General features: G+C 37.1%; 1 protein-coding gene across 1 annotated transcript; it reads left to right on the plus strand.

Annotated features, from left to right (window-relative positions):
• Nucleotides 1-3,577: 3,577 nt before the first annotated feature.
• On the plus strand, nt 3,578-7,995 carry LOC133800227 (uncharacterized). The gene is made up of 5 exons (XM_062238182.1): nt 3,578-4,466; nt 4,721-5,071; nt 5,222-7,176; nt 7,321-7,503; nt 7,690-7,995. The coding sequence occupies exons 1-5, from the start codon at nt 3,578-3,580 to the stop codon at nt 7,993-7,995; spliced, it is 3,684 nt and encodes a 1,227-aa protein (XP_062094166.1).
• The last annotated feature ends 5,303 nt before the right edge of the window (nt 7,996-13,298 follow it).

The raw sequence follows: 13,298 nt of genomic DNA on the forward strand, positions 1-13,298 counted from the left end.
TCTCTCTATATCTATCTCATGTGTTGATAGTTGCCCACATTAGTCTATGTGATTCTAAGGATACATTGGAAGATTGTAAATAAAATAGAAGATCGGTTCAGTTTCTTGATAATACTCTGCGACAGAGAGGACACAAGAGTTAGAGATACTAGAAGAATGACTCTTTAATTTCGCTGCATATACTGTAAGTATTCTATTCATTGTTTGTCTTTGAATTCAATTTTAGAAACATGTTATAGGCTATCTCGTATTAATTTGTTTAATATTAGATATACATGAAAATCAATAAAGATCCTGTATAAGTTTTCCTAATAACTGGCATCAGAGCCTTTGGTAATCTTTATTTTCATGCATGAACATGTTTAAAATTGGATTATTTGATATTTTTGAATAATTGGATGGTTTTCATGTTTTTATTAAGCATATTGATTTTATGTGATTATTAGCAATTTTTACGTTATTTTGTTGTGTTTTCTATGCTATTAATTTTTATATATGCTTTATTTTGTGTAAAACATGTTAAAAATTAATTAGAAAATTGTTTTGCTTTGAAAAATTGCTCAAATTTTTTTTTTTTGGAAAAATTTGGCCTGGCTCCCCATGCGTGCGCGCACGCCCGTGCCCACACCCGCGCGCGCCCACACGCACCAGCCTCGGTGAACAACAACCACGAGTACTATTCATCCAAATTTAAAAAAAAAACATTTTTAAATTAAAGAAAATTAAAATTGTGGATATTTATTATTTATAATCAAATCCAAAAATATCGGATTTATTTTGTATTTAAAATTGTTTTTAAAAATAAGATATTTTTGTTAGTTGAGATTTAAATAATTAGATATTTTCTACAAAGATTCAAATTCAAATTTAAAAATATAATAACAACTTAATTTTAAAACTTTTAATATATATTAAAATATTAGAATTAAGATATTAGATATTTAAGATATTTTCTTTTAAATTCTTGATATTTTTATTAAATCTTTATTTGAAAATATAAATATTTTTTATTCTATAATTTTTAATATTTAAATTATTTGAAATTTAAATATTGCTAGTTAGATATTTTTATGTATATTTGAATTTGTTTAACTATTTTGAGATATTTTAGGGTTGTTATAACTATTTATATTTAATTTTTTTAAATGGTTAAAATATTAGCTAATAGTTGTAACAATACAAGATATTTTTGGAAAATAGTTAAGATATTGATTTTAAAATTTAAAATTGGTTAAATATTGAAAAATATCATTTTTTCAGCCAATTAATAAAATATTTTTGTAATAAATGGGATTTAAATTAACTTTGGTTAATTGTTGATAAATCATATTTAAATTAAATTAATATTTTTTTCAAATTAACCTAAAACCAAGTTGATTGTTGATAAATGAAATTTAAATTAACTATTGTTAATTGTTGATAAATTTCATTTAAATTGACTTATTTTTGTAAAAATTTATTTAATTTGAATTTTTTTTATAAATTATAGATAATTAATTGTGGTATTTTTGCATAAATTCATAGAATTGCTCATATAGTAACATGATTATGTCCATACAATTATAACATGTCTGTTTGTACTATATGTGGTATTTTTGCAATTGGGCTTAGATGCATATAGTGGCCCATATGTTTGTTAGATATATGGTACTTTGCCAAATAAAATATTCATAAAATGATAGGTTTTATTTGGGCCCATTAGAAAATGTAAAGTTTAAATTCCTCTTTTGTGGGTAATTCCACTTGTGAAGGCTCATTTGCTTTGCATGACTATAGTGGGTCTAATCAATTTATAACAATTAATAAAACGAAGGTTTAAATTCCTGTCTTTTGGACCTTGTATGGAAGATAGGGGGCCTTTGTAGTGTGAACGACATACTGGACCCAACCCTCCTCCATACAAGTCCAATTGTTAAGGCCATTTACCTGAGTTGGACTTAATTGTATAGGTTCATTATATTAGTTAAACCTAAATATTGATTGGCAACAAATTAATTCTAAATTAATTGCATTTGTTTCGATGTTACACTTTAGAATTAATAGAAAATTATAGGACTTTGGTTTTAAAAAAATTTAATTTGTTTATTTTTGTTTGGGAAAACCATAGTCATTAATTTTCTAAAAATAAATAATAAAAATATTATTTTTAATTTTATAATGAGCTTATTTTTAAGAATTTTATTCGATCTCCACTGTTGGTTTAACATAGTCAATAGCTTAATGGGGCCTCGAGGCGCTTTTATTCGTCCCCCTACGGAAGGTGTTCATTAGTTATTTTGACAATGTTATATTTCAAAAGATATATAATTATAGGTCAAATTCTACTAGACTCACCCCTATGGTGACTACTAGGTCTAAATCTATGATTATTGAAACCGTGGGTCTAGCTCATAAAATAAGAGATTTTGTTATCTTATTTTGATCGAATAGTAGGTTGTTAATAATGGTGTCCATTATTAAATGAGTTTACAACTCTATTTAACTAGTGGTATTTTTGACTCTTGCCAACTCGGACAAGGATATCATATATTAGTTAAAAACCTAAAGAAATAGAGATATGATTGTTTTTGGTATTTTTTCTCATATCTTACATATTTTTGGTATATGTTGTCCTATTTCTTGAAATATTTGTTAATAGAAGTTTTATTGAGAAAATGTGATTGATTTCTATTTTATTGGTAATTTGTAGTTTTAAGTTATGGCTGTGTCTACTCCCATCCTTTCTCAACTTTCAATGGAGAAACTTACTGGAGAAAACTTCCTTAAATGGAAGCAAAACATCAACATTGTGTTAATAGGTGACAACTCCAAGTTCGTCATGACTAAGGAATCCCTGGAAGTTCTAGCTGAAGGAGCTACCAAGTCTGTGAGGGACAAGTATGAGCGTTGGCAGGCAACTAACTACAAGGCGCGGTACTACATGTTGACTGGTATGGTTGACACTCTCAAGACAAAGATGGAGAATGTCAAGACAGCCTACGAAATCATGGATCAGCTCCAAGACATGTTTGGTGCCAAGTCAACGTAGACTCGTTTTGAGGCCACCAAGTATATGCCAATGCTCGAATGGCACCTTCTCAACATGTTTGAGATCACCTGATCAAGATGACAAACTACTTTCAGGAAGCTGAACTACACGAAGCCATAATAGATGAGGAAACTTAAGTTGGCTTAATCTTCAACAGTCTTTCTCCAGCTTTCCTTCAATTCACCACCAACTATGTGTTGAATAAACTCAACTATGGTCTGACGCAGCTCATGAATGAGCTTCAGACTTTTGAGTCTATCATGGGTGGACCTAGTAAGGGAAGAGAAAAGAAGACAACTACTAGTACTGTTGCTGATCCAACTAAGGCTGAAGCTAACCAAGCTTCGTCTTCGAAAGCTGGAAACAAGAGGAAAGGTGGACAAAACAACAACCCCAAGCCTGCAAAGGCGAGTGCACAACCAAGTGCACAGAAGCCTAAGGGGAAAAACAAGAAAAACAAGAAAGGTAAAGGTAAATGTTTTCATTGCAAATAGAAGGGGCATTGGAAACAGGATTGCCCCAAGTTTATAGCAGATAAAAACAAAGGTAATGGGTTCAAGTCGAATAGCACAAGTCGACTTGGACGAGGTCCAAGTTGAAAGCCTATTCTGGAGTTCAACGGTGGTTTGCCAGGTGCTTGGGGCTAACCCTCCATTTGCTATTTTCGAAGGTTTTATCAAGAGGATATGGGGTAAACTTGGCATTGAGAGAATTGCTAGGCTGAATAATGGGCTCACACTTGTTAATTTTCGTGATGAACTCACTAGGGATTTGGTTTTGGAAGCTGGGGTGCTACATTTTGACAGGAAGCCAGCGATAGTGAAGCCTTGGTCTGCTGATTTAGATACTCTGAAGGCAGTGAAGTCAGTTCCTGTATGGGTTAGACTGCCAGGTCTTGGGCTGCAATATTGGGGCACTAAGTGCTTGAGTGCGCTTATGAGCACGATTGGGGTACCGATCTTGATAGATAAAGTTACGAAGGACAAATCTATGATGCAGTTTGCTAGAGTTTTAGTGGAGATAGAATTTTCGGAGGATCTCCCTAAATCGGTTCAATTTCTCAATGAGAAAGGGCAGCTAATGGAGCAACTTCTGGAGTTTGAGTGGCTTCCTACTCAATGTAGGGGGTGTAAAGTGTATGGCCATACTAAAAGAATGTGTAATAAGAAGCCCTCTGAGATTTGGAGACACAAAACCAGAATTGGAGAGGATGAGGCCAGGCAAGTCCCTGTGGCTCAGACATTTGTTTCAGAGGTCAAAGAGACAGTGAATACTGAGACTAGGCCTCATGTTTCAGTAAATGGGAATGTGGATACTGAGGCTCATTCTGTGAATTCTAAGGAGTTGGACAAGCCCCAGGAGAGTTCAAAGAAAACTGTTCCTAAGTCATCTGTTGTAAACCAGATTCGTACACCAGGTACTAAGACGAATGATGGAGGTATTTCGGACTAGGTTACCCCTAAATGGGTTGGAGGGAATAAGAAGGCTATCCATAGGGCATAGAACACTTTGACGAATTTCTTACAGTGCTTTGCAAGATAAGGTTATGGAGGTTGCAAATTTGGGACTAGCATCAACAAGCTTGTTGCATGGATAATCACAACATTCTTAGTTGGAATGTTAGAGGTATTAATAAGGGAGAGAAACAGAAATTTCTGAGCTCCTTTTGTTTTGTGAATAAAATTGGTATAGGTTCCTTGTTGGAGACCAAACTTTGGGGTGATAAGATTAAGAATATGATGCAATCTTTTTTCAGAGGCTGGAGCTATTTTTCTGGTTTAGTTTTAGAAGGCAGATTGTTGCTTATTTGGCAGCAAAATTTGGTGTCTGTAGCTGTTCTTAAAGAAACCGATCAGTTACTTCATGCTTGTGTCAAGGGTCTAAGGACTAATAAAAAAATTTGTGTGACGTTTGTTTATGGTAGAAATTCAATTGATGAAAGAGTGGCTCTTTGGAGGGATCTGACTAACCTTTGTTTTCCAGCTGCTGCTTGGCTGTTAACTGGGGATTTTAATGCTATTTTTGAGAGTGAGGACAGAATTGGTGGTTGAGCTATATCTTCCCTTGAGTTATCTGATGCTCAAAATTGGAGGGCCTAGGGGTTAGTTGATGAATTGTGTGCTAGAGGATCTCATTTTACTTGGACTAATAAACAGGCTAATGATGACCAAATTTACTTGAGATTGGATAAAGTTTTTAAGAATGAAGATTGGTTGGACTTTTTTCCTCAATCCGAGGCTGTGTTCAACTGGCAACTTCATTCTGACCATTGCTATTGCATTATCAAACCAGAGGTTTCTGTGAACTGTGGTGTTAAAATTTTCAAGTTCTTCAATATGTGGACAAATCATGAAAACTGTAAGACTACTGTCATGCAAAGCTGGTGCAAACCTATTCGAGGGTCTAGGCTGGTTCGTATCTGTAAAAAACTGAGCAGGCTTCAGTTGGTGCTTCGAAAGTTTAATAGGCATATCATGGGGGATGTTGCCCAGAATTATATGTTGGCTAAGGAGAAGTTTCAGGCTGCCCAGATTTCCCTGCAGAGTAATCCTCATTCGGTTAATCTTCAAAGACTTGAAGCTGGAGTAGGTGACAAGCTTGCCAGAATTTATGAGAGTTTCCTGAAACAGAAAAGTAAAGTGGACTGGCTGCGTTTTGGTGATGACAACACGACTTATTTTCACGCCTGTTTAAAACAAAGGAGAGCCTCTAACTGTATCACTTCTGTAGTAACTGAATTTGGTCAGAGTATTGAAAACTTTGATGATGTTGTGGATCATTTTGTGACTCATTTCCAGAAAATTATGGGAAGCAAAAGCATGGCCTCTAGATCCAATCAGAAATCTTGTTTTGATCTGGGTCATAAACTGACCCTGGATCAGCAGGTTAGCTTAGTAAAGCCATTCTCTACCAAGGAAGTTAAAGAGGCGTTATTTAGCATTAACTCTATTAAAAGTCTGGGGCCTGATGGGTTTGGCTCGGGCTTTTTCAAAGTGCTATGGAGAGAGTTAGAGGCTGAAATCTCAGCAGCCATTTTGGATTTCTTTGAGTGTGGTAATCTGCCAGAGGAAGTTAATAAGGCTACTATTTCCTTGATCCCTAAGACTGAGACTCATTCTCGAGCAGCGGATTATAGGCCTATTGCGTGTTGCAATTCTATTTACAAATGCATTTCTAAAATTCTTTGTAGTAGATTGGCATCGGTGCTTCCAAGTCTTGTCCATCAAAATCAAGGAGCCTTTGTTAAAAACAGGTTATTGGCGCATAATATTCTTATTCTTCAAGTTATTATTAAAGGCTATAAGTGGAAAAACATTTCCCCTAGGTGTGTTTTGAAGATTGACTTGAGCAAAGCCTATGATATGTTAGATTGGAATTTTTTGGAGGATATTCTTACTGAATTCTGTTTTCTAGTTAAATTCATCAATTGGGTCATGGCTTGCTTGAAGGATCCAACTTATTTGATTCTTATGAATGGGAAGGTTCAAGGGGAGTTTAAAGGTCGGAAGGGGCTAAGGCAAGGGGACCTGATTTCTCCTTTGTTGTTTGTATTAGCTATTGAATATTGTACCCGGTTACTAAGGCAAGCTTCCATGGACAAGGGGTTCCGGTTTCATCCCAAGTGTAAGCACCTTAAAATTGTCAATCTCTGTTTTGCAGATGACTTGGTCATATTTTGCAAGGGGGTCAATAGCTCGGTTCAGATTATAAGGGATAGTTTTAATGAGTTCTGTTGTGCTTCTGGTTTGACGGCCAATAAGGACAATTCTCAGGTTTATTTTGGTGGTGTGGCTGAAAAAGAGACTCAGAATTTGCTTGAGGGGCTTCGATTCACTGAAGGAAATTTCCCCCTAAAATATTTGGGAGTTCCTCTTCGAACAACAAGATGGAAGGCTGGTGATTGTTCTCTCATTATCAAAAATATTCAGCTAAAATTACATACTTGGGAGAGTCGTCACCTATCTTTTGCGAGGAGGGCACAATTAATCAACTCGGTGCTTCTGAGTATAAGATCTTTTTGGATGAGTATCTTCATTCTCCCTAAGAGTGTCACCAAGGAGGTGGATCGGCTTTGCATAAACTTTCTTTGGGGAGTTAAGGATAATAATATTCAGCGAAGTAAGATGCATTTTACTGCTTGGGATCAGGTTTGCCTGCCTAAATGCATGGGTGGTCTTGGTTTCAAGGATAGTTGTAAATGGAATAAAGTGCTTCTTGCCAAGTTTATTTGGGTTGTATCTTCTAAGCAAGATATTCTTTGGGTTAAGTGGGTGGATTCTATCTACCTGTAGGGTCAAGATTTCTGGCATTATAGAGCTTCTCAGGATGTGAGTTGGTATTGGAGAAGATTGGTTAAGTTTAGAGATGATTTCCCTGCTCATAGGCTTGATGAGGCAGTCAATCATAGCAAACTTTGTTTGAAAATTCTGTATCACAGGTTACTTAACAAGGACAGAGTTTTCTTTGCGAATGTGGTTTGGAACTCTTTGACTGTGCCTAAGCACAGGTTAATTCTTTGGCAGGCTACCTTGGGCCATCTGCTGACTCGAGATAAGCTCAGCCTTTGTCATTTGGATCTGCCTTCAGTGCTTTGCCCAGTGTGTGAAGAGGAGCAAGAGTCCCACTCTCATCTTTTTTTTTAGTGCCCTTTTTCTCGGCAGATTAGAGGTCAGGTGGAAAGCTGGCTGGGAAGAGGTATTTGGCCGAATCAATATGATGAGTGGTGTTCTTGGATGGCTGGTAAACCAAAGGGGCTGAAGCAATCTGTGATTTCTGCTGCTTTAGCAACAACTGTTTACATGTCATGGAGGAATATGAACAATTGTATTTTTAAGTTTAGCTCTTTTTCTGTGGGCTTTGTTATTAATTTGATCAAGTACTTTGTGAGGGGTAGGCTTCTTAGTCATACTAAGAAGAATATAAGGAAAAATGATCTAGCTTTTTTTGATAAAGTTGTTCAGATGTAAGGCTTTGTTTTTGTGAGTTGTCTGGTGCGTTTGTACTTGTTTTGTTTGTTCTCAATATATATTCCTTTTCATAAAAAAAAAACAAAGGTAATGATTATAGTTCATTTATCTTGGAAGCATGTGTTTTAGAGAATGATAACTCTGTTTAGATTATTGATTCTAGATCTACTAACCATGTTTGTAACTCTTTGCAGCTTCTTGAATCGTGGGAGGAAGTGAATGAAAGCGGCTTAAAGCTTAGAGTTGGGAACGGAGTGTTCGTTGCGGTCCAAGCTAGAGGAAGAGATCGTCTGAAGTTCGAAAAAAAAATTTTAATTTTAAAAGATATATTTTTTATTCCAAATTTTAATAGAAATTTAATTTCAGTTTCCATGTTGCAATTAGAACGATTTGTTATGACTTTCACAAGTTTTAATATATCTATTTCTTTCAATGGATCACAATTGTGTATTGCATGTTTGGAAAATGGGCTTTATATTATGCGACCTAACGAACCCCTCGCTCTTTCAAAGTAGCTAAAACTAGGACCAATAAATGTCAAAAGACCGATAACAATAATATGACGTATTTATGGCACTTGAGACTAGGTCACATTGGCTATGATAGGATTCAAAGACTTACAAAGGACGAACCTTTGAGGGAACTCACCTTAGGTGAATTAACTGTCTGTGAATCTTGTCTAGAAGGCAAACAGACCAAGCGTCCATTCTCTGCAAAGGGTGATAGGGCCAAAAAAACCACTTGGTCTTGTGCATTAAGATGTTTGTGGACATTTGAATGTACAAACCAGGGGTGGTTTTGATTATTTTGTCACTTTCATTGATGATTACTCTAGATACTCATGTCTTTACCTAATACATAGGAAATCAAAAACATTTTCAAAGTTTCAGGAATTCCTAGCAATGGCTCAGAACCAATTAGGTAAAACATTAAAGATCTTGCGATCTGATAGGGGTGGAGAATATTTGGATATGCAGTTCCAAGATCATTTAACTGAACTTGGGATTTTATCACAACTTACTGCCCCAGGTGTAATGCCCCGAATTCTCCGATGTGTTTAATGGCGGGAATAGTAGGCCGGGGGGCCATACTTGTTTAATTATGCCATTTAATGAGTATATGCATGTTTATGTGAATTATATTATAATATGATGTTAAATGCATGCATGTGGGTCCACATTTCATGACAGGGGTATTTTGGTAATATGGCCTGTTGAGGGCGTAATTGTATATTTGTATGCATGTTGGTGATATATTGTTGAGGCCACATTATAATGTGGATTTGTTCGAGCTATTCGGCATGAGACGATCTTTGAATATTAAGTAGCGGTTTAGTCATAACCGAATTAAGTTCGAGGCTCGGGGTGAGTCTCGGGATGATTAAATGATTAGAATGTTGCCGGGAGTATAAGGGTAACGGGATTTGAATTATTGGTATTTGAGAATATCGGGAATAACGGGAATTGAAGAGCATTAATTATGTTTCACGAAATAGGTTGGAAATGGCAATTTTACCCTTGGGGAGACTTTAGAAGCTTTAAATGACCTATGGGTATTAAGGTCATTTGGCTTGGGTTATATATGTTTTTGGTTGGCTGTAGAAACATATAGAACAAAACAGAGTCTTATTTCTTCTTCACGTACATCACCCTTCTCTCTATCTTCCTTTGAAGTTTTTGGTCCCAAATTGAAGAATCAAGCTAGGAAATCAAAGCTTGGAGGTTATAGACTTAGTTCATCCATTGAGGATGATTCAAAACTAGCTTGAGGTAGGATTTCATCCAAGAATTTTAAGCTATACTCAGTTTTTCTTTATAGTTTTCAGCTTATAGTTTTGATGTGGATAGTTGGAATCAATGGGAGTTTTTGTGTAAGATTGATTGGGTTTTGATGAGGGTATGATGTAGATGAAGTTTAGGGGTTGAATTGGGTGTTTTGGTAAGGTTTTGGATTGGTTTGGAAGGTTGGTTTCAAGGGGAATCGTAAGGAGGGCAAACAAAGGTGTTGCTGGTCTGAAGTTGGCGCAACAGCGCTAGGCAGGGCAGAGAGTTGGGCCTCTCTAACTTGGAAATAGCACCTCAGCGCCATTTAATAGGGCTGCAGCGCTGGTCCATTTTCCAGCAAGCCTATTTTAGGGCTCAGAATGACCTTTAAGGCTTGGGGTTTGGTTCCTTTACCCCGTTTGAGTATATTAAGATTCCCGAGAGTGCGGGATTGATCCCGGGAGTGTGGTTTTAGATTGTGAACCATTTATTGATTTACTTTATTAATGGATTATAATTGGTTATGATTAGGTAACCGCTAAGGAATCTAAAAGTTGATCGTTCTCAAGTGTCATTCTTATATTATTTCTCGCTCGAACCTGAGGTAAGAAAACTGCATCCTGTGTATATATGACATGCATGATTGTTATTGAGCCATGTTGATTGATATATGTGGACATGGATTGCCTATTAAATGCTAGCGAATGTTGTATACTTGTATATGTACTGACTAGTTAGGGACACTGACCTAAGGGTCAGAAATGGCATAGCGTCATGAACGCAAGGCCAAATGAAGATTAGATCTAATTGATATCAGCGTTGAATGGCTCTAAGGCATTAACGTTGGACCGACCCTAAGGTTGACGAACTTATAAGCGCTTGTCTAGTCTAAGACTAGTTACTAGAGCCAGGGCCTAAGGCCCCGGTGACTGCTTGTCACATGGCTAGGGAACGATGTTCCAGGGTTATGACTCTATGGTCATGAGGAAGGTTATGTTGGTGACTAGTCACCATGCACCTATCCTGTTCGAACTAATAAAAGTTCACTTATCTATTAAGCCCCGGTGACCCTATCGTGACAAGGCTAAAGGGAGCTAGACCCAATTTAGTGACTTTTGCGACTGTCACCTATTTGTTTCGACTGATAGTCCTGAATGATTATTAAGATCATTGTTGATATTATATCATGCTTTATTGTGTTTTCTTGCTGGGCCTTGGCTCATGGGTGCTATGTGGTGCAGGTAAAGGGAAAGAAAAGCTCACCCAACCTTGAGTGGAGAGCTTAGGTGGCGATGTGTACATGTGCAGCTGCTTGACCACCACGGCCAAGGAGTTCTCAAAGGAACTAGGGGGTTTACCCTATTTTTGCCGCTTAGGTCGGCGGGTATGTAATTTTGAAACTGTAATGACTATTTTGAGTTGTAAATATCTTGTAAATGTTTTATGGGCCCATGAACAGATTTATGTATTAAATAAAACATATCCTTTCCTTTTTATTGATTTTTCACCTAAGCCTGTTAATAACACTTAGAACACATTTTTAACCAAAGGACTCGGGTAGCGGGTTAAATTTCTGCTTCATCGTTCACCGTAACTGTTCTGGGGTAACTAGGGCGTTACACCAGGTACTCCACAACAAAATGGTGTAGCAGAACGCCGGAACAGAACTTTATTGGAAATGGTTTAATGCATGCTTAGTTACTCAACTCTACCAACTTCGTTCTGGGGATATGCAATTGAAAGCGCGAATGACATTCTCAATGTCGTGTCGTCTAAATCAATCCCCAAAACACCTTTAGAACTCTTGAATGTTCGTGAACCTAGTTTATTCCATTATAGAATCTGGGGGAGTCTCGCTAACGCTTGAGGAAAAATGAGGGAAAGCTTGAACCGCGAACTTAAGTTTGCATGTTTGTTGGCTATGAGGTACTCGGGGTGGACTTTTCTATAGTCATTCAGAAAAGAAAGTGTTTACTTCTACAAATGCTACTTTTCTAGAAAATGACTATGTCCAGAACTTTAAACCTCGCAGCAAAGTAGTTTCAGAGGAGATGGTTAAAGAATTGACTCCAACCAATGCTCCATCGTCATCAATGCAAGTTGATGATGAAATTCCCACTCTTCATGTCCAACCAACGCAAGTCGATTTAAATGAAGAAAGTACCATTGTTCTTGAGCAAATAGTCACAGAGCCTCGTCGTAGTGGGAGGGTTTCTAGGAACCCAGTTCGCTATGGTTTGGATGGTGAAACCAATATGGTTGTTGGTGGCACTAGTGATGATGATCCATTGTCTTTAAAATAGGTAATGGCTAGCCTTGAAAAAGAACTATGGCTTGAAGCCATGAAACAGGAATGGAGTCCATGTACTCGAATTCCATCCGGGATCTTGTGGAAGCACCTAGTGACTTTAGGGCCATTGGGTGCAAGTGGATCTACAAGAAGAAATGAGGTGTTGATGGAAATATCAAGACTTATAAAGCTCGATTAGTGGCAAGGGGTTATACCCAAAGAGAAGGCGTGGACTATGAGGAAACTTTTAGTCCGGTAGCCATGCTCAAATCCATTCGCATCCTCTTATCCATAGCAGCCGCTCTCGACTGTGAGATCTGGCAAATGGACATCAAGACAACTTTTCTTAATGGAAAGCTTGACGAAGTCATTTATATGGATCAGTCAGAAGGATTTAAAGTAGCTGGACAAGAAAGAAAAGTTTTCAAGTTGAATAGGTCCATCTATGGACTTAAGCAAGCTTCTCATTCCTGGAATCTTAGGTTTGATGAAATAATCAAGACCTATGGCTTTCAACAAATATTGATGAGCCCTGTGTTTACCAACTGAAGGAAAATCAAATAGTGGTATTCATGTTTCTTTATGTAGATGATATCTTACTCATTGGAAACAATGTTAAAAAATTATCAGATGTGAAGAATTGGCTGAGCACTCAATTCCATATGAAGGATGTGGGTGAAGCAAGTTATGTTCTAGGTATCTAGATCATTAGGGATAGAAAGAACATACTCTTAGCGCTATCTCAAGCAGCTTACATAGATAAAGTACTTGAACGTTTCTGAATGACAAATTCCAAGAAAGGGCGTCTACCGTCCCGCCATGGAATTCATCTTTCAAAGAAGCAGTCTCCCCAGACTCTTGAAGAGTTAGATGCAATGAGAAAAGTTCCTTACGCATCTGGAGTTGGAAGTCTGATGTATGCTATGTTGTGTACTAGACTAGATATCTGCTATGCAGTGGAAGTAGTGAGCAGGTATCAGTCAAACCCAGGACCAGAACATTGGATAGCAGTTAAACATATCCTGAAGTATTTTAGACGGACTAGGGAATATATGTTAGTCTACGAGGGTGGTGTTCTGAACCTTGCACGCTACACCGATTCATATTTTCAGACTGATGTCGATGACAGGAAGTCTACTTTTGGAAAGGTATTTACTCTTCGGGGTGGAACTGTGATTTGGAGAAGCATAAAGCAGTCTGTAATCTTAGATTCCACCATGTAGGCTGAGTACATAGCCGCGTAAGAAGCA

The sequence above is a fragment of the Humulus lupulus genome, chromosome 9, assembly GCF_963169125.1.
Source record: "Humulus lupulus chromosome 9, drHumLupu1.1, whole genome shotgun sequence".
Taxonomy (NCBI): domain Eukaryota; kingdom Viridiplantae; phylum Streptophyta; class Magnoliopsida; order Rosales; family Cannabaceae; genus Humulus; species Humulus lupulus.